This window comes from Pseudophryne corroboree, chromosome 6 (assembly GCF_028390025.1).
Source record: "Pseudophryne corroboree isolate aPseCor3 chromosome 6, aPseCor3.hap2, whole genome shotgun sequence".
In the NCBI taxonomy this organism is placed as follows: Eukaryota; Metazoa; Chordata; class Amphibia; order Anura; family Myobatrachidae; genus Pseudophryne; species Pseudophryne corroboree.
The window spans coordinates 789,731,714-789,758,626 of record NC_086449.1 but is presented as its reverse complement, the minus strand read 5'-3'; the positions used below and the strand labels follow the sequence as shown (position 1 = coordinate 789,758,626).

At 46.8% G+C, this 26,913-nt stretch overlaps 1 protein-coding gene across 3 annotated transcripts in view; it reads left to right on the top strand.

The window, feature by feature from the left end:
- LOC134933532 (histidine--tRNA ligase, cytoplasmic-like) overlaps window positions 1-25,586 on the top strand; it is an 81,767-nt gene extending 56,181 nt beyond the window's left edge. For all 3 annotated transcript variants that reach the window (XM_063928789.1, XM_063928790.1, XM_063928788.1), the window contains 5 exons: window positions 19,982-20,109; window positions 20,200-20,463; window positions 20,731-20,847; window positions 23,024-23,170; window positions 25,399-25,586. In XM_063928789.1, the coding sequence (XP_063784859.1) occupies window positions 19,982-20,109; window positions 20,200-20,463; window positions 20,731-20,847; window positions 23,024-23,170; window positions 25,399-25,476 (734 nt within the window). In that variant the 3' untranslated portion in view covers window positions 25,477-25,586. The remainder of the gene's footprint in view (window positions 1-19,981; window positions 20,110-20,199; window positions 20,464-20,730; window positions 20,848-23,023; window positions 23,171-25,398) is intronic.
- The last annotated feature ends 1,327 nt before the right edge of the window (window positions 25,587-26,913 follow it).

The following is a 26,913-nucleotide window of genomic DNA, read 5'->3' as shown; positions in this document are numbered from 1 at the left end:
AAGTTTGACCACTAGGTGGTGTGTACTGGCTCCTCCCCCTATGACCCTCCTCCAAGCCTCAGTTAGGTTTTTGTGCCCGTCCGAGCAGGGTGCAATCTAGGTGGCTCTCATAAAGAGCTGCTTAGAGTAAAAGTTTTGATAGTTTTATTATTTTCAGTGAGTCCTGCTGGCAACAGGCTCACTGCAACGAGGGACCTAGGGGAGAAGAAGTGAACTCACCTGCGTGCAGGATGGATTTGCTTCTTAGGCTACTGGACACTAGCTCCAGAGGGACGATCACAGGTACAGCCTGGATGGGTCACCGGAGCCGCGCCGCCGACCCCCTTGCAGATGCCGAAGTAAGAAGAGGTCCAGAAACCGGCGGCTGAAGGCTTTTCAGTCTTCATGAGGTAGCGCACAGCACTGCAGCTGTGCGCCATTGCGCTCAGGCACACTTCACACCGGCGGTCACTGAGGGTGCAGGGCGCTGGGGGGGGCGCCCTGGGCAGCAATGTTAATACCTTTCTGGCTAAAAAGAATACATCACATATAGTCCATGAGGCTATATGGATGTATTTCACCCCTGCCAGGTCTCAGAAAAACCGGGAGAAGAGCCCGCCGGAATAGGGGGCGGGGCCTATCTCCTCAGCACACAGCGCCATTTTCCTACACAGCTCCGCTGCTAGGAAGGCTCCCAGGCTCTCCCCTGCACTGCACTACAGAAACAGGGTAAAAAACAGAGAGGGGGGGCATTTTTTGGCGATATTATATATATTTAAGCAGCTATAAGGAAACAACACTTATATAAGGTTGTTCCTATATAATTATAGCGCTTTGGTGTGTGCTGGCAAACTCTCCCTCTGTCTCCCCAAAGGGCTAGTGGGGTCCTGTCTTCTATCAGAGCATTCCCTGTGTGTCTGCTGTGTGTCGGTACGTGTGTGTCGACATGTATGAGGACGATGTTGGTGTGGAGGCGGAGCAATTGCCGGTAATGGTGATGTCACCCCCTAGGGAGTCGACACCGGAATGGATGGCTTTGTTTATGGAATTACGTGATAATGTCAGCACGCTGCAAAAGTCGGTTGACGACATGAGACGACCGGCAAACCAGTTAGTATCTGTACAGGCGTCTCAAACACCGTCAGGGGCTGTAAAACGCCCTTTGCCTCAGTCGGTCGACACAGACCCAGACACGGACACCGAATCTAGTGTCGACGGTGAAGAAACGAACGTATTTTCCAGTAGGGCCACACGTTATATGATCACGGCAATGAAGGAGGCTTTGCATATCTCTGATACTGCAAGTACCACAAAAAGAGGTATTATGTGGGGTCTGAAAAAACTACCTGTAGTTTTTCCTGAATCAGAGGAATTGAATGACGTGTGTGATGAAGCGTGGGTTACCCCTGATAAAAAACTGCTAATTTCAAAGAAGTTATTGGCGTTATACCCTTTCCCGCCAGAGGTTAGGGCGCGCTGGGAAACACCCCCTAGGGTGGACAAGGCGCTCACACGTTTATCCAAACAAGTGGCGTTACCGTCTCCTGATACGGCCGCCCTCAAGGATCCAGCTGATAGGAGGCTGGAAAATACTCTAAAAAGTATATACACACATACTGGTGTTATACTGCGACCAGCAATCGCCTCAGCCTGGATGTGCAGTGCTGGGGTGGCTTGGTCGGATTCCCTGACTGAAAATATTGATACCCTGGATAGGGACAGTATTTTATTGACTATAGAGCAATTAAAGGATGCATTCCTTTATATGCGAGATGCACAGAGGGATATCTGCACTCTGGCATCGAGAGTAAGTGCGATGTCCATATCTGCCAGAAGAAGTCTATGGACACGACAGTGGTCAGGCGATGCGGATTCCAAACGGCATATGGAAGTATTGCCGTATAAAGGGGAGGAATTATTTGGGGTCGGTCTATCGGATTTGGTAGCCACGGCAACAGCCGGGAAGTCCACCTTTTTACCTCAAGTCCCCTCCCAGCAGAAAAAGACGCAGTCTTTTCAGCCGCAGTCCTTTCGTTCCTATAAGAACAAGCGAGCAAAAGGACATTCATATTTGCCCCGAGGCAAAGGAAAGGGTAAGAGACTGCAGCAAGCAGCCCCTTCCCAGGAGCAGAAGTCCTCCCCGGCTTCTGCAAAGGCCTCAGCATGACGCTGGGACCTTACAAGCGGACTCAGGGGCGGTGGGGGGTCGCCTCAAGAATTTCAGCGCACAGTGGGCTCACTCGCAGGTGGACCCCTGGATCCTGCAGGTAGTATCTCAGGGTTACAGGTTGGAATTCGAGAAGTCTCCCCCTCGCCGGTTCCTAAAATCTGCTTTGCCAACGTCTCCCTCAGACAGGGCGACGGTATTGGAAGCCATTCACAAGCTGTATTCTCAGCAGGTGATAATCAAGGTACCCCTTCTACAACAGGGAAAGGGGTATTACTCCACGCTATTTGTGGTACCGAAGCCGGACGGCTCGGTAAGACCTATTCTAAATCTGAAATCTCTGAACCTGTACATACAAAAATTCAAGTTCAAGATGGAGTCACTCAGAGCAGTGATAGCGAATCTGGAAGAAGGGGATTTTATGGTGTCCTTGGACATCAAGGATGCTTACCTTCATGTCCCAATTTGCCATTCACATCAAGGGTACCTCAGGTTCGTGGTACAAAACTGTCATTATCAGTTTCAGACGCTGCCGTTTGGATTGTCCACGGCACCCAGGGTCTTTACCAAGGTAATGGCCGAAATGATGATCCTTCTTCGAAGAGAAGGCGTATTAATTATCCCTTACTTGGACGATCTCCTGATAAGGGCAAGATCCAGAGAACAGCTGGAGGTCGGAGTAGCACTAACTCAAGTAGTGCTCCAACAGCACGGGTGGATTTTGAATTTTCCAAAATCGCAACTGATACCGACGACACGTCTGCTGTTCCTAGGGATGATTCTGGACACTGTTCAGAAAAAGGTATTTCTTCCGGAGGAGAAAGCCAGGGAGTTATCCGAACTCGTCAGGAACCTCCTAAAACCAGGGACAGTGTCTGTGCATCAATGCACAAGAGTCCTGGAAAAAAGGGTCTCTCTGCTATGGTGGTTGCAGAGTGCTCATCTGTTAGAGGGCCGCAGATTCGGCATACAGAACTGGGTCCTAGTGACCACGGATGCCAGCCTGAGAGGCTGGGGAGCGGTCACACAAGGAAGAAACTTCCAGGGCGTGTGGTCAAGCCTGGAAACGTCTCTTCACATAAATATACTGGAACTAAGAGCAATCTACAATGCTCTAAGCCTGGCAAACCCTCTGCTTCAGGGTCAGCCGGTGTTGATCCAGTCGGACAACATCACGGCAGTCGCCCACGTAAACAGACAGGGCGGCACAAGAAGCAGGAGGGCAATGGCAGAGGCTGCAAGGATTCTTCGCTGGGCGGAAAATCATGTGATAGCACTGTCAGCAGTGTTCATCCCGGGAGTGGACAACTGGGAAGCAGACTTCCTCAGCAGACACGATCTTCACCCGGGAGAGTGGGGACTTCATCCAGAAGTCTTCCACATGATTGTAGTCCATTGGGAAAGACCAATGGTGGACATGATGGCGTCCCGCCTCAACAAAAAACTGGACAGGTATTGCGCCAGGTCAAGAGACCCTCAGGCAATAGCTGTGGACGCTCTGGTAACACCATGGGTGTACCAGTCAGTGTATGTGTTTCCTCCTCTGCCTCTCATACCCAAGGTATTGAGAATTATACGGCAAAGGGGAGTAAGAACGATACTAGTGGCTCCGGACTGGCCAAGAAGGACTTGGTACCCGGAACTTCAGGAGATGCTCACGGAAGATCCGTGGCCTCTACCTCTAAGAAGGGATCTGCTTCAGCAGGGACCGTGTCTATTCCAAGACTTACCGCGGCTGCGTTTGACGGCATGGCGGTTGAACGCCGGATCCTAAGGGAAAAAGGCATTCCGGAGGAGGTCATCCCTACCCTGGTCAAAGCCAGGAAGGAGGTGACTGCACAACATTATCACCGCATTTGGAGAAAATATGTTGCATGGTGTGAGGCCAGGAAGGCCCCGACAGAGGAATTTCAACTGGGTCGATTCCTACATTTCCAGCAAACAGGATTATCTATGGGCCTCAAATTAGGGTCCATTAAGGTTCAAATTTCGGCCCTGTCGATTTTCTTCCAGAAAGAATTGGCTTCAGTTCCTGAAGTCCAGACTTTTGTAAAAGGAGTACTACATATACAGCCCCCGGTTGTGCCCCCAGTGGCACCGTGGGATCTCAATGTAGTTTTGGATTTTCTCAAATCCCATTGGTTTGAGACACATTAAAATCGGTAGATTTGAAATATCTTACATGGAAAGTAACCATGCTACTGGCCCTGGCTTCAGCCAGGAGAGTGTCGGAATTGGCGGCTTTATCGTATAAAAGCCCATATCTGATTTTCCATTCGGACAGGGCAGAATTGAGGACGCGTCCTCATTTTCTGCCTAAGGTGGTATCAGCGTTTCACCTGAACCAGCCTATTGTGGTGCCTGCGGCTACTAGCGATTTGGAGGATTCCAAGTTGCTGGACGTTGTCAGAGCATTGAAAATATATATTTCAAGGACGGCTGGAGTCAGAAAATCTGACTCGCTGTTTATACTGTATGCACCCAACAAGCTGGGTGCTCCTGCTTCTAAGCAGACGATTGCTCGTTGGATTTGTAGCACAATTCAACTGGCACATTCTGTGGCAGGCCTGCCACAGCCTAAATCTGTCAATGCCCACTCCACAAGGAAGGTGGGCTCATCTTGGGCGGCTGCCCGAGGGGTCTCGGCATTACAACTCTGCCGAGCAGCTACGTGGTCAGGGGAGAACACGTTTGTAAAATTCTACAAATTTGATACCCTGGCTAAGGAGGACCTGGAGTTCTCTCATTCGGTGCTGCAGAGTCATCCGCACTCTCCCGCCCGTTTGGGAGCTTTGGTATAATCCCCATGGTCCTGACGGAGTCCCCAGCATCCACTAGGACGTCAGAGAAAATAAGAATTTACTCACCGGTAATTCTATTTCTCGTAGTCCGTAGTGGATGCTGGGCGCCCATCCCAAGTGCGGATTGTCTGCAATACTTGTACATAGTTATTGTTACAAAAAAATCGGGTTGTTTATTGTTGTGAGCCATCTTTTCAGAGGCTCCTACGTTATCATACTGTTAACTGGGTTCAGATCACAAGTTGTACGGTGTGATTGGTGTGGCTGGTATGAGTCTTACCCGGGATTCAAAATCCTTCCTTATTGTGTACGCTCGTCCGGGCACAGTATCCTAACTGAGGCTTGGAGGAGGGTCATAGGGGGAGGAGCCAGTACACACCACCTAGTGGTCAAACTTTTAAATTTTGTGCCCTGTCTCCTGCGGAGCCGCTATTCCCCATGGTCCTGACGGAGTCCCCAGCATCCACTACGGACTACGAGAAATAGAATTACCGGTGAGTAAATTCTTATTTTTTCCTGAATCAGATGAATTAAATGAAGTGTGTGATGATACGTGGGTTTCCCCCGATAAAAAAATTGCTAATATCTAAGAAATTATTGGCATTATACCCTTTCCCGCCAGAAGTTAGGGCGCGTTGGGAAACACCCCCCAGGGTGGATAAGAGCTCACACGCTTATCAAAACAGGTGGCGTTACCGTCTCCAGATACGGCCGCCTCAAGGAGCCAGCTGATAGGAAGCTGGAAAATATCCTAAAAAGTATATACACACATACTGGTATTATACTGCGACCAGCAATCGCCTCAGCCTGGATGTGCAGTGCTGGGGTGGCTTGGTCGGATTCCCTGACTGAAAATATTGATACCCTTGACAGGGACAGTATTTTATTGACTATAGAGCATTTAAAGGATGCATTTCTATATATGCGTGATGCACAGAGGGATATTTGCACTCTGGCATCAAGAGTAAGTGCGATGTCCATTTCTGTTAGAAAATGTTTATGGACACGACAGTGGTCAGGTGATGCGGATTCCAAACGGCACATGGAAGTATTGCCGCATAAAGGGGAGGAGTTATTTGGGGTCGGTCTATCGGACCTGGTGACCACGGCAACAGCTGGAAATCCACCTTTTTACCCCAAGTCACCTCTCAGCAGAAAAAGACACCGTCTTTTCAGCCTCAGTCCCTTAGTCCCCATAAGGGCAAGCGGGCAAAAGGCCAGTCATATCTACCCCGGGGTAGAGGAAAGGGAAAAAGACTGCAGCAGGCAGCCCCTTCCCAGGAACAGAAGCCCTCCACAGCTTCTGCCAAGTCCTCAGCATGACACTGGGGCCTTACAAGCGGACCCAGGTGCGGTGGGGGGTCGTCTCAAGAGTTTCAGCGCGCAGTGGGCTCACTCGCAAGTGGACCCCTGGATCTTACAGGTAGTTTCCCAGGGGTACAGATTGGAATTCGAGACGTCTCCCCCTTGCAGGTTCCGGAAGTCTGCGTTACCAACGTCTCCCTCCGACAGGGAGGCAGTATTGGAAGCAATTCACAAGCTGTATTCCCAGCAGGTGATAATCAAGGTACCCCTCCTTCAACAAGGGAAGGGGTATTATTCCACACTATTTGTGGTACCGAAGCCAGACGGCTCGGTGAGACCTATTCTAAATCTAAAATCTTTGAACACTTACATACAAAGGTTCAAATTCAAGATGGAGTCACTCAGAGCAGTGATAGCGAACCTGGAAGAGGGGCACTATATGGTGTCCCTGGACATCAAGGATGCTTACCTTCATGTCCCAAATTGCCCTTCTCACCAAGGGTACCTCAGGTTCGGGGTACAGAACTGTCACTATCAGTTTTAGACGCTGCCGTTTGGATTGTCCACGGCACCCCGGGTCTTTACCAAGGTAATGGCCGAAATGATGATTCTTCTTCGAAGAAAATGCGTCTTAATTATCCCTTACTTGGACGATCTCCTGATAAGGGCAAAGTCCAAGGAACAGTTGGAGGTCGGAGTAGCACTATCTCGGGTACTGCTACAACAGCACGGGTGGATTCTAAATATTCCAAAATCGCAGCTGATCCCGACGACACGTCTGCTGTTCCTAGGGATGATTCTGGACACAGTCCAGAAAAAGGTGTTTCTCCTGGAGGAGAAAGCCAGGGAGTTATCCGAGCTAGTCAGGAACCTCCTAAAACCAGGAAAAGTGTCAGTGCATCATTGCACAAGGGTCCTGGGAAAAATGGTGGCTTCCTACGAAGCGATTCCATTCGGCAGATTTCACGCAAGAACTTTTCAGTGGGATCTGCTGGACAAATGGTCCGGATCGCATCTTCAGATGCATCTGCGGATAACCCTGTCTCCAAGGACAAGGGTGTCTCTTCTGTGGTGGCTGCAGAGTGCTCATCTATTAGAGGGCCGCAGATTCGGCATTCAGGACTGGGTCCTGGTGACCACGGATGCCAGCCTGAGGGGCTGGGGAGCAGTCACACAGGGAAGAAATTTCCAGGGAGTGTGGTCAAGTCTGGAGACTTCACTTCACATAAATATACTGGAGCTAAGGGCAATTTACAATGCTCTAAGCCTAGCAAGACCTCTGCTTCAGGGTCAACCGGTGCTGATCCAGTCGGACAACATCACGGCAGTCGCCCACGTAAACAGACAGGGCGGCATAAGAAGCAGGAGGGCAATGGCAGAAGCTGCAAGGATTCTTCGCTGAGCGGAAAATCATTTGATAGCACTGTCAGCAGTGTTCATTCCGGGAGTGGACAACTGGGAAGCAGACTTCCTCAGCAGGCGATCTCCACCCGGGAGAGTGGGGACTTCACACGGAAGTCTTCCACATGATTGTGAACCATTGGGACATGATGGCGTCCCGCCTCAACAAAAAACTGGACAGGTATTGCGCCAGGTCAAGGGACCCTCAGGCAATAGCTGTGGACGCTCTGGTAACACCGTGGGTGTACCAATCAGTGTATGTGTTCCCTTCTCTTCCTCTCATACCCAAGGTACTGAGAATTATAAGACGGAGAGGAGTAAGAACTATACTCGTGGCTCCGGATTGGCCAAGGAAGACTTGGTACCCGGAACTTCAAGAGATGCTCACAGAGGACCCAGGGCCTCTGCCGCTAAGAAGGGACTTGCTTCAGCAAGGACCCTGTCTGTTCCAAGATTTATCGCGGCTGCGTTTGACGGCATGGCGGTTGAACGCCGGATCCTAAGGGAAAAAGGCATTCCGGAAGAGGTCATACCTACCCTGGTCAAAGCCAGGAAGGAGGTGACCGCACAACATTATCACCGCATTTGGCGAAAATATGTTGCGTGGTGTGAGGCCAGGAAGGCCCCCACGGAGGAATTTCAACTCGGTCGATTCCTGCATTTCCTGCAAACAGGAGTGTCTATGGGCCTCAAATTGGGGTCCATTGAGGTTCAAATTTCGGCCCTGTCGTTTTTCTTCCAGAAAAAATTGGCTTCAGTTCCTGAAGTCCAGACATTCGTCAAGGGAGTACTGCATATACAACCCCCTTTTGTGCCTCCAGTGGCACCGTGGGATCTCAACGTAGTTCGGGGATTCCTCAAATCACATTGGTTTGAACCGCTCAAATCTGTGGATTTGAAATATCTCACATGGAAAGTGACCATGTTGTTGGCCGTGGCCTCGGCCAGGCAAGTGTCAGAATTGGCGGCTTTGTCTCACAAAAGCCCATATCTGATTTTCCATTCGGACAGGACAGAACTGAGGACTCGTCCCCAGTTTCTCCCTAAGGTGGTGTCAGCGTTTCACCTGAACCAACCTATTGTGGTGCCTGCGGCTACTAGGGACTTGGAGGACTCCAAGTTGCTAGACGTTGTTAGGGCCCTGAAAATATAGTTTCCAGGACGGCTGGAGTCAGGAAAACTGACTCGCTGTTTATCCTGTATGCACCCAACAAGCTAGGTGCTCCTGCTTCTAAGCAGACGATTGCTCATTGGAGTTGTAGTACAATTCAGCTTGCACATTCTGTGGCAGGCCTGCCACAGCCAAAATCTGTAAATGCCCATTCCACAAGGAAGGTGGGCTCATCTTGGGCGGCTGCCCGAGGGGTCTCGGCTTTACAACTTTGCCGAGCTGCTACTTGGTCAGGGGCAAACACGTTTGCAAAATTCTACAAATTTGATACCCTGGCTGAGGAGGACCTGGAGTTCTCTCATTCGGTGCTGCAGAGTCATCCGCACTCTCCCGCCCGTTTGGGAGCTTTGGTATAATCCCCATGGTCCTGACGGAGTCCCCAGCATCCACTTAGGACGTCAGAGAAAATAAGAATTTACTTACCGATAATTCTATTTCTCGTAGTCCGTAGTGGATGCTGGGCGCCCATCCCAAGTGCGGATTGTCTGCAATACTTGTACATAGTTATTGTTACAAAAATCGGGTTATTATTGTTGTGAGCCATCTTTTCAGAGGCTCCTCTGTTATCATGCTGTTAACTGGGTTCAGATCACAGGTTGTACAGTGTGATTGGTGTGGCTGGTATGAGTCTTACCCGGGATTCAGAATCCTTCCTTATTGTGTACGCTCGTCCGGGCACAGTATCCTAACTGAGGCTTGGAGGAGGGTCATAGGGGGAGGAGCCAGTGCACACCACCTAGTCCTAAAGCTTTTACTTTTGTGCCCTGTCTCCTGCGGAGCCGCTAATCCCCATGGTCCTGACGGAGTCCCCAGCATCCACTACGGACTACGAGAAATAGAATTATCGGTAAGTAAATTCTTATTTTTGTCCTCTCCCTAGACTTCAGTGTTTGGGGGCTGTTTAGATTGTGTTTGGGGGGCTGTTTAGATTATTTGTCACCTTTATGGATGTGTAGCAAAAACTCCTGTTGCCAGGTAGGCAAAAATGCAGGGAGTCCTCTAAATTGCACCTGTGCTTTGTACGACCAGTGGGTCTCTCGACCTCCCACATACATTTACTTTTTGCTAAAATCTTTCAGTGTGACCTTGGATGGAAAAACTCTACACAGGCACAGTTAATTAATTAATTAAGGTTTTTATATAGCGCAGCATATTCCGTTGCGCTTTACAATTAGAACAACAGTAATAGAACAAAACTGGGTAAAATCACAGAGGATGTAATTAGATAGGGAAGCACTGGAGGTTATGTGGGTGGGTCTGGAATATGATAGGCTTGTCTGAAGAGGTGAGTTTTCAGGGAACGGTTACATTTTTGGAGACTAGAGGTGAGTCTTATTGTGCGTGGGAGGGCATTCCACAGAGTGGGTGAAGCCCGGATAAAGTCCTGTAATTTTTGAGTGTGAACAAGTAATGCGTGTGGATGAGAGACGCAGATCTTGTGCAGAGCGGAGAGGTTGGGTAGGGAGATATTTTGAGATGAGTGAAGAGATGTACAGTGCCCTGCTCAAGTATTCACCCCCCTTTGCATTTTTCATGTTTTGTTGCCTCACAACCTGGAATTAAAATGGATTGTTTGAAGGTTTGCATCATTTCATTCACAGAACATGCCTACAACTTTGAAGATGTTTTTTTTTTTTATCGTGAAGCAAACAACAAATAGGACAAAATAAGTGAAAACTTCAGCGTACATAACTATTCACCACCCTAATGTCAGTACTTTGCAGATTCACCTTTGGCGGCAATTACAGTTGCTAGTCGATTTGGGTAAGTCTCTGTGAGCTTGCCACATCTTTCCACTGGGATTTTTTCCCATTCCTCAAGGCAAAACTGCTCCAGCTCCTTCATGTTGGATGGTTTCCGCTTTTGAACAGCAATCTTCAATCTGACCACAGATTCTCAATTGGATTGAGATCTGGGCTTTGACTAGGCCATTCTAACACAATTCAAATGTTTTCCCTTAAACCACTGGAGTGTTGCTTTAGCAGTATGCTTCGGGTCATTGTCCTGCTGGAAGGTGATCCTCCGTCCCAGTCTCATATCACAGGCAGACTGTAACAGGTGTTGCTCAAGAATATCCCTGTATTTAGCACCATCCATCTTTTCCTCGACTCGAAACAGTTTCCCAGTTCTTGGTGCTGAGAAACATCCCCACAGCATGATGCTGCCACCACCATGTTTCACTGTGGGGATGGTGTTCTTGGGGTGATGGGATGTGTTGGGTTTAGTGTTTTCCTTGGTGTCCGAAAAGCTAAATTTTAGTCTCATCTGACCAGAGCACCTTCCTCCATACATTTGGGGAGTCTTCCACATTTATTTTGTCAAACTAAAAACATGCCTTCTTATTTCTATCACTAAGTAATGGCTTATTTCTGGCCACTTTTCCATAAAGCCCAGCTCTATGGATTGTATGGCTTATTGTAGTCATATGCGCAGATACACCAGTCTCTGCTGTGTAATTCTGCAGCTCCTTCAGGGTTACCTTTGGTCTCTGTGATGCCTCTCTAATTAATGCCCTCCTTGCCCGGACTGAGTTTTGGTGGCCAGCCCTCTCTTGGCAGGTTTGTTGTGGTACCATGTTCTTTCCATTTGAAGATGATGGATTTGATGGTGTTCCGGGGGATCATAAAAAATTTTTATTTTTTTTTTATTTTTATAACCCAACCCTGACTTGTACTTCTCGACAACTTTGTCCCTGGTAGTTTGAAGAGCTCCTTGGTCTTCATGGTGTGATGCCTCTTGCTTAGTGGTGTTGCAGCCTCTGTGGCCTTTCAGAAAAGGTGTGTGTATACTGATAGATCACGTGACACTTAGATTGCACACAGGGGGACTTCATTTCACTAATTATGTGACTTCTGAAGGTAATTGGTTGCGCCAGAACTTTTGCAGGGCTTCATACCAAAGGGGTTGAATACATATGCACACGCCAATGTAAAAAATGTTATTTATAAAAAAAAGTATTTATTAAAAAAAAAAATTTATATACATTTTTCTCACTTCACCTTACCAATTTAGACTATTTTGTGCATATCCATCACATAAATTCATATTAAAAAAAATAATTAAATTACAGGTTGTAATGCAACAAAATAGGTCAAAAGCAAAGGGGGGTGAATACTTTAGCAAGGCACTGTATGTTGGTGCAGTTTGGTTAATAGCCTTGTATGTAAGTAAGAGTATTTTATATTTAATACGATAGAATACCGGTAACCAGTGGAGGGACTGACAGAGCGGATCTGCAGACGATGAACATCTAGCGAGGAAGATTAGCCTCGCATTCAAAATGGATTGTAGTGGTGAGAGCCTATGTTTGGGAAGACCGGTCAGGAAACTATTACAATAATCAATGCGGGAGATGATGAGAGCATGGATTAGCGTTTTTGCTGTGTCTTGTGTAAGGTATGGTCATATTTTGGATATGTTTCTTAGATGTATGTAACGTGATCTTGAATGTGGGTAACAAAGGACAGTTCAGAGTCAAGGATGACACCTAGGCAGCGAGCTTGTGGGGTAGGGGTGATTGCAGAGTTCTCAACAGTGATAGAGATATCAGGTTGGTAACTACTTTTGGCCGATGGAAATATAATTAATTCTGTTTCTCTAGCCTCAATAAGGGATATTGGGGACAGATTAGTACGATGGGGTATAGGTGGGGTCCAAAGGAGCCAGTGCACTTTACATTTCTTCAACTGTGTGTGCTGGCTCCTCCCCTCTATGCCCCCTCATACAAGTCAATTTAGAAAAAAGAGCCCTCAGGAGAGGATGCACACAGCATACCTGCGTCGTGGGAGTTGGGGGGGGGGGCAGTCACCGGCCTCTTGAGGTGCAGAGCTGCTTCCCCGCTGGGAGGGGCTGTTTGTTCAGCTTGGCATGGTGCCTTGGCTGTCACAGCCACAACATACCGCACACCCTTACCGCTGCTTGAAGGTGATCATTGGTGAGGAGTACACGCTACAGGGTTCACTGTGCGGCAAAAGCGTGGGTGAGATGTACGGGTTCCTCCTGGAGGGTCCCACTGTAGCCTCTGTGTGAAACTAGCTGTTCAAAGCATTTACGTGAGGCTACAAACACATAGGGAGACATGGCCAGTATATATATTACGCAATAGCTCCGGTGCCATTACTACCGGGTGTAGAGGGGGAGAGCCGCTATATTGTGCACAAATATCATTCCTCTGAGGGAATTTTCATAAGACAGTCTCTCTGTTGGTTATGTATATGTAAAACGTTGACAGACTCACTGGGGCTGTACAGCATTGGGTGCTGGTGTCCTCTCTCCTGTGTCTCCTCTCACATGCAATAGGGCAGGCTTGTATTGTACTATGTATTATACCTATTTTTCTTCTTCACAATGGTAAAACAGAAGTTATACAATGTATGTAATGCTAGGTTCTCCCCTATCTCATCTGGCTCAATATCATGTTAGCGGTGTAGTCAGTCATCACAAAATGCTGATAACGATGTGGGGAAGAGTCAAGAGCCCTCCTGGCATGGGGCTATCAAAACTATGTTGTCTGATATGTCATCTCAACTCACTGCAAATGCCAATAAAACTCAGGAACTGCAACACGCAGTGTCAAATCTAACTGATAAACACCCCCCCCTTGTCTACTGCAGGTGCACAAAAACGTGCTTTACCTGCACTACTGTCTGATACTGATGATGATATACAGGATGATGTGGACATGTGGGGACACCACACCTAAACAGGGTATTGAACCCCTCATATTGGTTATTCGGAATGTGTTAAAGCTCCCCCTGGAGGATGCTAATAATCAGCAGTAATTTTTCCTCCCACAAGACAAAATGACAGTCACATTTCCTGACTCCAAGGAATTGGATGATTTATTTAAAATAGCCTGGAAGAATCCAGTTAAAAAATATCAGGTGTCCAATCCCCTTTGCCCCTGAAGGCAGGAAATTCTGGGGAGAATCTCCAGAAGTAGACCTCTCAGTCTCTCGCCTTTCAAAAAAGGTTGGTACTTCCTGCTCCGGGCTCCTTTGCGGTAAAGGACCCGGCAGATAGTAAAATTGAGACCACTCTGAAATCTATCTACACTGCTGCAGGTGTAGTTCAAAGACCGGTCATTGCAGGTTGCTATATGACACATGCAATTCATTCCTGGGCTACTCAAATTCAGGAATGTCTCTCGGTGATATGACCATAGTTACTACTGTAACTTTCCTAAAACACATTCTGGACACGGCAAGAGTCCTCTGTGACTTCCTTAAAGAGATTGACAATATTGGTGCTAGGGCTATGGCTGTGTCTGTGCTCAGAGCCATATGGTTGCGTCAGTGGATTGCGTCAGTGGATTCCAAACGTAATGTGGAATCTCTTCCCTTCACAGGTGAATGGCTTTTTGGAGGTGAATTGAACACATGGATTTCCAAAGCTACTGCTGGGAAATCCACGTTTCTCCCTTCGGGGTCTCTGCCTGCTAGACGTACCTACCCATGACCGTCTACTCAGTCCTTTTGGTCCTCCAGATTTCGATCTAGGGCCAGGGGCCTCCAACGGAGCTAGAGGCTCCAGAGGAAAACCCAACAAACCAGCTGTTGCCGGATCTCAGGACCAGAGCACCAGTTCTGCTTTCGCAAAGACTTTAGCATGACAGTACCCACCCACCCCGAGGGGATCTTGTGGTAGGAGCTCGGTTACGTCACTACAGCCACAACTGGGATGGTTTCTGCCCAGATGCTTGGGTAATGGACCTTATCTTTCAGGGTTACAAGCTGGAGTTCGACAGTGCTCCTCCCCAACAATTTTTCCAGTCAGGCTTACCAGCTTTGAAAAATATGCGTGGTACACTACTACTGGCCATAAACAAGTTGGTCCAGTCCCAGTCCCAGGTCATTGTTCCAGTACCCCTACAACATCAAGGACAGGGTTACTACTCTAGTCTGTTCATAGTACCAAAACCAGATGGGTCTGTGAGACCCATTCTGAATCTGAAGTCCTTGAATCCTTACCTGAAGGTTTTTAAATTCAAGATGGATTCTTTGAGAGCAGTGATCGCAGGCCTGGACCAACAGGAATTCCTGGTGTCCCTGGATATCAAGAACGCTTACCTCCATATCCCAATTTAGCCTCCTCATCAGGCCAATCTGCATTTCGCCCTACTGAACGATCACTACCAGTTTCACGCGTTACCCTTTGGCCTGTCTACAGCTCCAATGGTGTTCACGAAGGTGATGGCTCAGCTCAGGGTCCAGGGGGTCAACATAATTCCATACCTGGACAATCTCCTGATAAAAGTGAGTTCCAGGGAGCTTTTATTGCTCCATATAGATCGCACTATCCAACTTCTGTCACACCACGGGTGGATCCTCAATCTGCAGAAGTCCCACCTGGAACCATCTCAGCGGCTCCTGTTTCAGGGGATGCTCCTGGATACAGTAGCACAGAAAGTGTTCCTCCCAGAGGAAAAAGCGAGAACACTTCAAGAAATTGTTTGCATGGTGCTCCGACCTGATCGAGTATCCATTCATCTTTGCATAAATTTGTTGGGAAAGATGGTGGCCTCGTACGAGGCAATACAGTTCGGAAGGTTTCATGCCAGACCGTTCCAATTGGAGATCCCGAACAAGTGGTCCGGCTCCCATCTTCAGATGCACCAGATGATTCGGCTGTCACCCCAGGCCAGGATTTCACTCCCGTGGTGGCTACAGTCTTCCAGCCTGCAGAAAGGTTGACGCTTTGGGATTCAGGATTGGATCCTTCTCATAATGGATGCGAGTCTGAGAGGATGGGGAGCTGTCACCCAGGGGGCACAGTTCCAGGGCAGGTGGTCTGCCCAAGAGGCCCTCCTTCCGATCAACATCCTAGAACTTCGGGCCTTCTACAATGCTCTGATTCAGGCCTCCCCTCTACTCAGGGATTGGGCGATCCAGGTCCAGTCAGACAACGCCACGGCTGTGGCGTACATCAATCGACAAGGAGGGACAAAAAGCAGAGCCTGCATGCGAGAAGTGTCAAGAATACTCTTCTGGGCAGAAAGAAATGCAAGAGCACTGTCCGCAATCTTCATTCCGAGGGTGGACAACTGGGAAGCGGACTTCCTCAGTCGCCACGATCTCCACCCAGGGGAGTGGGGACTACACCCTCAGGTGTTTCAACAGATCATCGACAGGTGGGGCTGCCCACAGAGCGACATGATGGCCTCTCGCCTCAACAAGAATCTTCATTGTTATTGCTTGCAAACCAGAGACCCTCAGGTGAGTGCAGTAGATGCGCTGACAACGCCTTGGCCTTACCAGCTAGTCTACCTATTTTCTCTGATTCCGTTATCTCCAGAGTACTCAAGAGGATCAAGAATCAAGGAGTGCAGGTAATCTTGATTGCCCCTGATTGGCCCCGAAGAGCGTGGTACGCGGCTCTTCTAGACATGTCCGTAGAGGACCCTTGACCTCTGCCGCTAAGAAGAGATCTTCTTCAGCATAGATCGTTCATCTACCTGGACTTAAGGCGGCATCGTTTGACAGCATGAAAGTTGGGCAGAACATCCTAGCTCAAAGGGCTTTCCAAAAAGGTAATTGCCACTATGGTGCAAGTCAGAAAATCTGTGATGTCAAAACACTATCATCATATGTGGCGGAGATATATCTCTTGGTGCGAGGAATGCACATATCCATCTGCGGAATTCCACTTGGGGAGATTCCTTCAATTCCTGCAATTCCTGCAGACGGGAGTGGATAAAGGTTTACATCTTGGATCCATTAAAGTCCAGATTTCAGCTCTTTCCAATTTCTTCCAGAAGAAGTTGGCTCTCCTGACAGAAGTTCAGACCTTCTTGCAAGGGGTGCTTCACATACAACCTCCGTTTGTGCCGCCTACGGCACCTTGGAATTTGGATGTGGTGTTATGCTTACAACAGTCCTCCTGGTTTGAACCTCCGAGGACAGTAGAAGACATGTACCTCACGTGGAAGACGGTGATGTAACTGGCCCTGGCTTCTGTTAAACGTGTCTCAGAATTAGGGTCCTTATAAAAGTCCCTACTTGGTCTTTTACGAGAACAGAGCGGAGCTCAGGACTAGACAGCAGTTCCTGCCAAAGGTAATCTCCGCGTTTCACTTGAATCAACTTATTGTGATCCCGTCCAGTTCTGGCACTTCTGCCCCTCAGGAAGCATTGGATGCAGTGCAAGGCTTGAAAATCTATGTCAAGAGGACAGCTTGGATCAGAAAAATGGATTCCTTGTTCGTGCTGTATGATGCGCAGAAGAAGGGTTACCCTGCTTCAATGCAGTCTATTGCTCGTTGGATTTGGCTTACTATCCAACAGGCCTATGTGCGACAGCCTTACCTGTTCCACAGTCTCTGAAGGCCCACTCTACGAGATCGGTGGGATCTTCCTGGGCGGCTTTCTGTGGAGTCTCGGCCCTCCAACTGTGCCGAGCTGCTACCTGGTTGAGGAAGAACACCTTTGTGAAGTTCTACAAATTTGATACCCTGGCCAAAGAGGATACCCAGTTTGGGCAGGCGGTACTGCAGACGTCTCTGCTTGTTCCCGCCCGTTCTGGAAGCTTTGGGACGTCCCCATCGTACTAGATTTCCCAATATCCTTTATGGATGCTAGAGAAAATAGGATTTTAATTACCTACCGGTAAATCCTTTTCTCGTAGTCCATAAAGGATATTAGGCGCCCGCCTCAGTGCGTTGGATTTTCTGCAGGTTCTTGTTATGTGGTTACCTGTGCAGCTTTTGCTGTTGTTGTTACCAGACGTTGCTGGTTGTTATATGTTGGTGGTGTGCTGGTACGTAAATCTCACCACTCTTTGTTATCATATTTCCTTCTCTCATATATGTCCTTTCTCTTTCGGGCACGTTTTTACCTATAACTGCCTGTGAGAGGGGGCATAGAGGGGAGGAGCCAGCACACCCAGTTGAAGAAATTTAAAGTGCATTGGCCTATTTGGACCTCGTCTATACCCCATCGTACTAAATTATCCCCTTATGGACTACGAGAAAAGGATTTACCGGTAGGTAATTTAAATCCTATTTTTGGAAATGAAAAGGTCATGAATAGATGGTAATTTGTTGCAAAATGTTTCTCTCTGCTCCAGTTAAGAGAGGAAAGAGCCTGTGTGTAGGCTTCGTGCAGGGCCCCTCCTCTCTGGCAGCACAAGACACTCTGGCTTTGTGCCAGAGTCTACTGTGCATGTGCTGGTCTTTAGGAATATGGTGTCCGCGCCTTTTCCCGGGGATATCTCTGTTGCGCATACACAAATTAACAGAATTATGTCTGCTGTGCTTTTTCCCCCGGTGATTTCTAACCGCTGCGGGACTCCAGAGAGGTGAGTGCCTGTATAATTATATGGGCTCACCCTGCACCTATTACTGATACACCAATGGCTCTAGGGATAAATTTACTAAAGCGGTATTCTTCGATTTTTCCATTGAATTTGCATGTCAAGAGATTTACTAAAGGCAGATCTGATGATAAACCATAGATAAACTCAACTTTAGACAGCACTATACCATCAGACAGAATATCGATTATTTTAAGTAGTATACGATCCACTGATTTTCTAATGGTCTTTGTAAAGTCGCCCAAAAATTGACAGTTAAATGATGGGAAACCCTCAGAAAAAATAAGTCTGAATCAGAATCATCTTTATTGACAAATATATCAGTATATAATACACAAGGAAATTGTTTCCAATAACCACAGCTCTCAGACAGAAAAAAGAAAGAGAAAAGGAAGAAAATAAGAAAACAACAACGTGACATAAACATAGAGAAGGGAACATAATGGATTCTTGAATACATGGTTCGAATGTGAAAATTAATAGACTTAATAGACCTGCTTGTGGCAGGTGAGTTTGGCCGAAGTGCTGCACGGATCACTGGCTTCATTAGGATAAACACTGAGCAATTGTGTGGGGTCCATCCTCAAATCCATAACCAGCCCCAGACCTCTCAGCCTGGGCTGGTTTTGGATTTAATGGGGAAAAGCAGCGTGCGGTCCCCACTATTTTCTAGGGGGGAAAAAACAGATAATAGTCTGAATCAGCCGGGGGCACGTGGGATAACGCTATGGCTGGTGACAGGGGCACACAGTGTGGTGTCCCCCGCCATACCATTAACCAGCCCCAAACTGCCCAGCCCAGGACTGGAATCCCAAGGGAAGTTGCCCCCCCCCCCCCCCCCAAAAAAAAGTTTAATCACAATACAAAGCCTGCACAGATCACTATGATATGTGCAGTGCTTTAAATCCGCCAGATTGGCAGCAGATTCCAACGGAAAGAGGTATACACAATGTTTTTTTTTTACAGAAAATATACGATGGGCATCGCTGTTGGAGTTCTATTGACGCTATAATCCGATGCTTAGTAAATACAGTGTTTTTAGACAGCAAACCGACGGTGAGATCCAGCAGGTTGCAATAGACATCGAAAACCTTAGTAAATTGAACCCTTAGTTTTCAAAGTACCCAACACCCTAAAAGGGGCAACATCGTCAGTATTGTATACAATTTATATTTATGTTTTAATAGGTTTTTGCAAACTTTTATTTTTTGTTGTCCGATCATCAGATTTCTGATTTATTTATTTTTTATACATGCTGCCAAATTATTTCCAGTTGCAAATGTTACCAATGAAATTATACAATTAACTAAACGTTGTTACTAACATTCGGTAGATGGTACTAGTGCTGACATTCACTGATCAAACCCAGGTATTGTTCGAGCGGTGCCTTACAGTATTTCCCTACAGCGGAGATGCGGCGCCTTCTCTTATACGACTGTTGCCTTCTAGGAGCTGCTTTGCGGCAGCTGCTCACGAAACAACTGACATTTATATTTATAAGCTTGCTGTGCCCGGATATGTGCCATTTATTCATATTTATAAGCTTGCTTTGCAGGGATATATGCCATTTATTCATATTTATAAGCTTGCTTTGCAGGGATATATGCCATTTATTCATATTTATAAGCTTGCTGTGCACGGATATCTGCCGTTTATTTGCCCATCATAACTTAGAGCAATAAAACCTACACATGAAGAAGATGGGAATTATTTTACCATTTAGAACTCTATACGTTTACTGACAGAACCATTTCTCCAGTACAATAATGAGCAGATTTATTTTACCATTTAAGTACCGTCAAGAGCATCCGCACAGCACAATAAATGTAAATAGTTTCGTCTTCTTAGGTGGATTTGCCCTGATGGAACAGCTGAGGAGCGATCCCGTGATTTCCCAGAATGCTCTGGCCATGGAAGCGTTGAGTGACCTGAAACTGCTATACCGCTACTTGGAAATCTTCGGGGTGGCGGAGAAGGTAAAAAAATCCATCGTTATTAAAGCACGTAAAACATATTATTAGGAGACCTTTGTCTTCCTAACATGTAACCAGAGTTTCTCCTGGTAGGTCACTTTGGACCTAAGTTTGGCCCGTGGATTGGACTATTACACTGGATTAATTTATGAGGCTGTCCTGCTGCCGGATCAGGGATGGACGCAGAGTTCCCAGGATGCCACAGCTGCCAGTGACGTTAGCCTGGGCAGTGTAGCTGCGGGGGGACGCTATGATGACCTGGTGGCGATGTTTGATGTCAAAGGCAGAAGAGTACCATGTGTGGGGATCAGCATTGGACTTGAGAGGATATTTTCCATAGTAGAGAAGAAAGCACAGGTAAAAACCAAAAAATTACTTTTGTTTTCTATGTATGACCCTGAAACTACTCTGTTACCTAACGCGTACTATAGGATGTGTCATATGAATTATATTTTGGATCCCATGCATGGTTTTTCTAGATCTTATACCGCAACCAGAAGGTATCTTCTTGGGTTCGGTTCTTCAGTTTGTTAATTTATGTAATTTATGGTGAGCCAGGCCCTGTACGGCTAGAAGAGCCGTCCTTAATCTGCAAAAGTAAGTGACGATGTAACTTGTCTATAGGAGTCTAATAAAAATGGCCGGACAACTGAAACGCAAGTGTTGGTGGCAACAGCACAAGCCATGCACCTAGAGGAGAGGATGGAACTTATTACCGCACTGTGGAATGCAGGGATTAAAGTGAGTAGATTCTTTGCAGCAGACATCTGTAGGGTTTGACTTTGATTAGACCTTTTCTATTAATTACTTTTGAAATTTGTTTAATGTTCTTTCTCAAAGGTGACTTGGGGGGGGGGATTTAAACGGGTGCAAGGTTTTGACCGGAAAAAAAACCTCTGTCCCCGCACCCAATTTTGTATTACCGTGGGTATGTGCGCTCCTTATACCCACGGTGTTCAGTTTTAAAAAAAATTGCAAGCTGGGTTTTCTGTTTTGAGAATCCCACAGCGCAAGAGAAAAAAAAAACCGATACTTACCTCTGTGCTCTTGCTGGTCCGTGGTCTCTGCTGCACCCAGCCATCTACTGCGGAGGAGGCTGCTGGGAGATTTAGGAAAAAGCAGACCTTCTCTGGGGCTGCAAGAAAAAAATGCGGCTCATTTTCTCACTTTCAGTTGAATAGGAAAATCTCGCCGCTGCTGGAAAAACCCAGGGCCACAGGGTTTTTAAAAGATGAGCGCACAATTGACTATGCCCCTTAAACTTTGATTGTAAGAGTTTGCAGCATAAAATATGTATTAGATTGTTTCCAATGGCTAGCCCTGCAGTGGTGAGGATCCAGTGTTTCCTCTCCATCGCATGTTATTTCCCATTGTTTACTAATGTATGGAAGGCCGGGGCAGGCATGCTCTTTTGTTTGCCACCTGTACTTGCACAGGATATATGTGCACCTACAGTTTAATCCCCCTGTATTTAAAATGGGCACTGCTGGACTCGAACTCCCAACCTCATGTACTCAACACGAGCTATTTGCTCCTACATAGAAAACCTTCTAATTTTAGGAAGCTAGTCATAATTGTTAGTTTACCATTGCAGCTGAGCACATCTTTGTAGTGTGCAGCCACAGACACGACATAGGTGTACTTAGCTGCAGTGGTGTAAAATAAGACTAACAGTTCTATCCAGTGTCATACAATTAGAATTACTAGATGTGCAACGGAATGTAATGATATTACCGGCGGTCGGGATCCTGCCGGTCAGTATACCAGCGCCGGGATTCCGACCACTACACATCCCGACAGTATGCCGACTAACCGGGACTATTCCCAATCGTTCCCACGACACCCATAGAGTGGAAATAGAGCCTGTGGCGAGCGCCTGAACGCCATTCACGTGCAAGAGACTCTGGCTTGGTGCCAAAGACTTTGCGCTTTTCTGCCCATGATTGGTCTTTTGAAAGGGGGAGGGGCCACTGACATCTGCACACGCCCCCCTTCCTATGTTAAAACGCTCATGGTTCACTTGATATTCCACTGTAGTCCTGATACAACGTAATAGAGTCCATTAGACAGCTGAAGCCCCTCCCACATCTCTAGGACACTGTCCTAATGGGACTCTAGGCAGGTTAGATCAGCTACAAGTGACACAGCTGAGAATGCGGTCATTTGGAGTACTGTTGCATAACTGGCTCTGCCTCGGTCTATGGATCATCCATTCCTGCAAGTCTGTCAGTCACTCTGTACCTGCTCTTAGAGAAGCCCCTCTAGAGGGGTGTGGATCATCAAATCAACAGTGTCTAGGTCGACAGGGTTGGAAGGTCGACAGGGTTTCTAGGTCGACGTGTGCTAGGTCAAAAGGTCGACATGAGTTTTTTGGGGGGGGGTTTGTGTCGTTTTCTGCGTACAGTGACCGGGAAGCCGAATTAGTGCACCGTGTCCCCTCACGTGGCTCGCTATGCTTCGGGCAAGGTGCCTCACTCCGCTACCGCTGCGCTCGGCACAGATTACCGTTCCAATCGTAGTCCACGTGGATCGTTAAGTATGAAAAAGTTCAAAAAAAGAAAAAAAAATGTGAAAAACTCATGTCGACCTTTTGACCTGTCGACCTAGTGACTGTTGACCTATAGTGGTCGACCTAAACATTGTCGATCTTCAGACCGGATCCCCTCTACAGGTGCTGGTTATGTTTTTAGATTCCTACTGATTTCTGTTATTTTTTCAGCTTTACAATTCTTTGATTTTAACTTGGCTGGCACAGTGGTTAGCATTGCTGCCTCACACATTGGCACCTGGGGCCAATGTGAGTTTGTATGCTCTCTCCCTGTTTTTGCATAGGTTCCCTCCAGGAAATTCCTATAACTAATTCTCACCACCATCTCCACCCCTCGCCCCCCCCCCCCCCCCCACCTTCAACACGCAGGCTGAAATGCTGTACAAGAGACGCCCCAAATTACTCACCCAGCTGCAGCACTGCGAGAGAACGGGAATCCCTCTGGTGGCCATTATCGGGGAGCAGGAACTGAAGGACGGCATGGTCAAGCTGAGGGACGTTGCGACACGACAAGAGGTGCGGTAAACGTCAAAATCATAATCTGAAAAGAACACTAGGCATAGAGACGTGTCCTCATTCAGCTAGTGCCTTTGCACTCTAGATTTCGTACCATGCATTGTCAGTTCTGTACTTTTACACTATAACATCTTTTTCTGCACCACACAGTGTCTGGATCACACAACACCTGCCTACCAACTTGCAGTGGACTAGAGAATCAGGATCTGCACTTTTTCCGCAATTGTGGCAGTGTGAATCCGCACTATGCTGAGCAGGGAAGACACCAGGGGGGGACTGTGGGGACTGGTGTCCTAGGCCCTTTCAGAGAGGGGACCCACCCCTGGCTCCTACCGCCAATACCTGTAGAGCTGCACCAGTCTGTGAATCAACAGCGGGCTGATGGGCAGGGAGGACTTCTTAAAACAAGCCTTCCCTGTGCATCAGCTCTCTGTAATCTGTTCCTGTAGGTCCGCAACACTCCACCAATATGTAATGTCACAATGTATGACATTACATAGGGGTGGAGCAGTGCGGAATAAAATTGTTTTTTTTGGGGGGAGGGAGTGGCCCTGTCTATTTGTCAATCCCGGGACCCACGATTTCTGATTGCAGCCCTGATGCTGAGTGGCGGCACGCATGACACAGCTTAGTCATATCTCCCCGGTGTTTTTCCTTTTCCTCAGATTAGTTTCTTTGTCGCACTGCTGTAGCACTTAATTCCAATGGTGGTGTACAGGGTATACGTACTTTGTGCTTTTGCCGCATTAGCAGTGAGAAAAAGAAGCAAATTCAGTAAATAAAAAAAATACAGGTCAACGGGGCACATGGTGCGGTTTAGTCAAACAGTTGTGTCCTTATACACTTGGGCCTTATTCAGAGGAGGACACTAGGTCTGCAAAAACTCAGGTTACCCGAATTTTGGCCATTTGCGCATGCGCAGTGCGCGGAGGTTCACATTGCGATCCGGAAGGCTGCCGTCACATTCTATGTTTTTATGTAGTCGCATTTTTCATGGCGCCAAACAGGGCTATTTGGTGTGAGTGAAGGATAAGCATATGCGGTCACATCTGTATATAAGTTGTTTGCTTGTTTTTGTTTGAATAAAAATAGTGAGAGTACAATAAGAGATGGATCTGTGCTAAACACAGGGTTAATATGAAATAGGTGTCTAAAATTCACTCAATGCCACTGTAAAGCTTCTTTGGGCAATTATTTTGAACTTGTCATGCCCAATCATATCCCTCCACTTCTCTGTAGGTTGGAGCTCGAAATTTAAAGCGGTACTAATATTAAGAGTGAAACGCGTCAGTTTGCACTTAATGTCAGTCCTGCTTTTTTACATTTTGAGCTCAAACCCACCGAGAAGCAGCGTTTTTCAAAAGCCGCCACTTTGTAAATATATCTCATGATTTTATTAGATTATATGAGATCTGGTATGGCTGCACCCCTTCAGTGGAATGCACTCCCCCGCTCCATTAGACTCTCCCCGACCTTGCAAAGTTTTCGAACGGGCACTAAAAACCCACCTGTTCATCAAAGCGTACCCTTCCGATGCATAACCTAGTCCTGAGGCTGCTCCTCCATCCCCCTGCCTCATGTCTTGAACATCTCAGCTTTGCTTACACACTGCCATCAGGCTACCTCCCGCTTGCTTGTACCTTATGTCATCTGTCTGTCGACCCTTCCCAGCAGATTGTTAGCTCTTCAGAGCAGGGCCCTCTTTCCTGTTGTTATCTAAGCCCTCTTCTCGACACAGCTCTCTCCTACTCAGCGACCATCTTTACCCGCTTTTTCTCCTGCTGGTAAAGGCTCATCTCCATCTATGGCCACCAGCCCCGAGTAGTACAATGATTATTCCCTCACTACTTACATCTTAGCTGTATTATGTTTTGAGAATTGTGGTGCTCCTTGTTACCTGTACTCTATTTCTGTTATTTATTTACTGTAATGCTAAGTTTTGTCTCCCTGTACTGTCCTTTGTACGGCGCTGCGAAACACATGTGGCGCCCTATAAATAAAATGTAATAATAATAATCCCTGTGATCCCTGTTTTTATAGGCAAGAGCCAGTGCTTAAAGTTGATTGTTTTTTTTGGCATGTTGTCTGAATAACAAGATCGATGCAGTTGCTTACACAATTGGATGTCGAAATTACCTGGTTGCTCTCTTAAATCTGTAAAAGGATTCTTTTGTGTTTGTGCTGCAACTAAATGTTGTTTGACATCTCTTTCCCTTCACTACTGACAGGTTGATGTGCCAAGGGAAAACTTGGTAGCCGAAATCCGGAAACGCGCGGAGATTCTTCAGCAGACGCATAGCGACTGAGTGAAATGAGAATACGTTCAACATGAAGGAAAGAGACCTGTGTAAATGTGGATGCATCCAAATATTTTGTTCTTTGGGTTTAAAGAGTAAAACAAATCTGTTTTATAATACGCATTGTCTTGTTTTGTTTTTGTGGGGCTTATATTGAAGTCAGCGGCCGTGATTGATGGCATTTCTGTGTTGCAAATGAAAACCAGCTGATCAGCCAATCAGTGTAAGAATTAAAACAAGACGGCTGGAAACTGTGCTAGCCCGTCCTGCTGAGCACTGGTGGGGGCCAAACAGTGTATTCTTTAATCCTCTATAACGGTCTTTGTTGTGATGTGGCATAAATCAACAGCGTAACAAATGTCACAGCCAGCAGTAAAAGTCACACTTATTTATTGTAACAAATGAGCTCAGATAAGAGACACTGCCAGGAAATTAACTGTTTTGTCTTATAAATGGCAGCAGGTTTAAATGACTTTCCTAAGTAGACTTAGTCAAATACACTTCCAGTATAAACTGCCAACATATTTCAATACAGAATATATATTATTCTAAAATGAGCCATTAGCCCTATGTTTCACTTAAATATATATATATTTTTTTAGCTTAATTTTGGAGAACGAACCATATTTTGGTTTGCAGTATAGAAGAATATGAAATAATGTGTATAGACTTGGGGGAGATATATCAAAGTTTGGAGAGAGATAATGTACCAACCAATCCGCTCCTGTCATGTTACAGCCTGTGTTTGAAAAGTGACAGGCCTGGTAGACATTAGAACGGCCGCAATTGTCCCTTCCGGATTATCGCAGATTGCCGTTATACATTACACTATTTAATGAATGATGAAACGACCTCTTGTTCCGTCCTTATTTAATATGCATAGCTACACATAATATTCTTTGACCGGTCAATCAAGCGATCTTGCATGTTGTCTGCGGGAGCGAGCAATTGAGTGTACATACTAGACGATGTAGAGGATTTGTCATTACAATACGACAAATCGTCCTAGAGTGTACCCAGCATTTGGAGCTGATTGGTTGGTACTTTATCTCTCTCTGCTTTATCTAACTCAAATCTATGATAAATCTCGCCCTATCGTCCAGTGCACATCAGCAACAATGTGCACGGAACTGAATGCAGATATTCCGACGAATAAGAGAGGCGTCCATACAACCAGCAAAGAAAAGACCGCAACAGGAGGCAGCACGATTGGCGTAGTGGTTAGTGTTACTGTCTCACAGAGCTACAGTCGTGAGTTCAATTCCTCACCAAGGGGCAGATGTACTAAGCCTTGGAGAGTGATAAAGCGGAGAGAGATAAAATACCAGCGAATCAGCTCCTAACTGTCATATTCCAAACACAGCCTGTAACATGGCAGTCAGGAGCTGATTGTCTGGTATTTTATATGTTTCCACTTTATCACGCTTCAAGGCTTAGTACATCTTC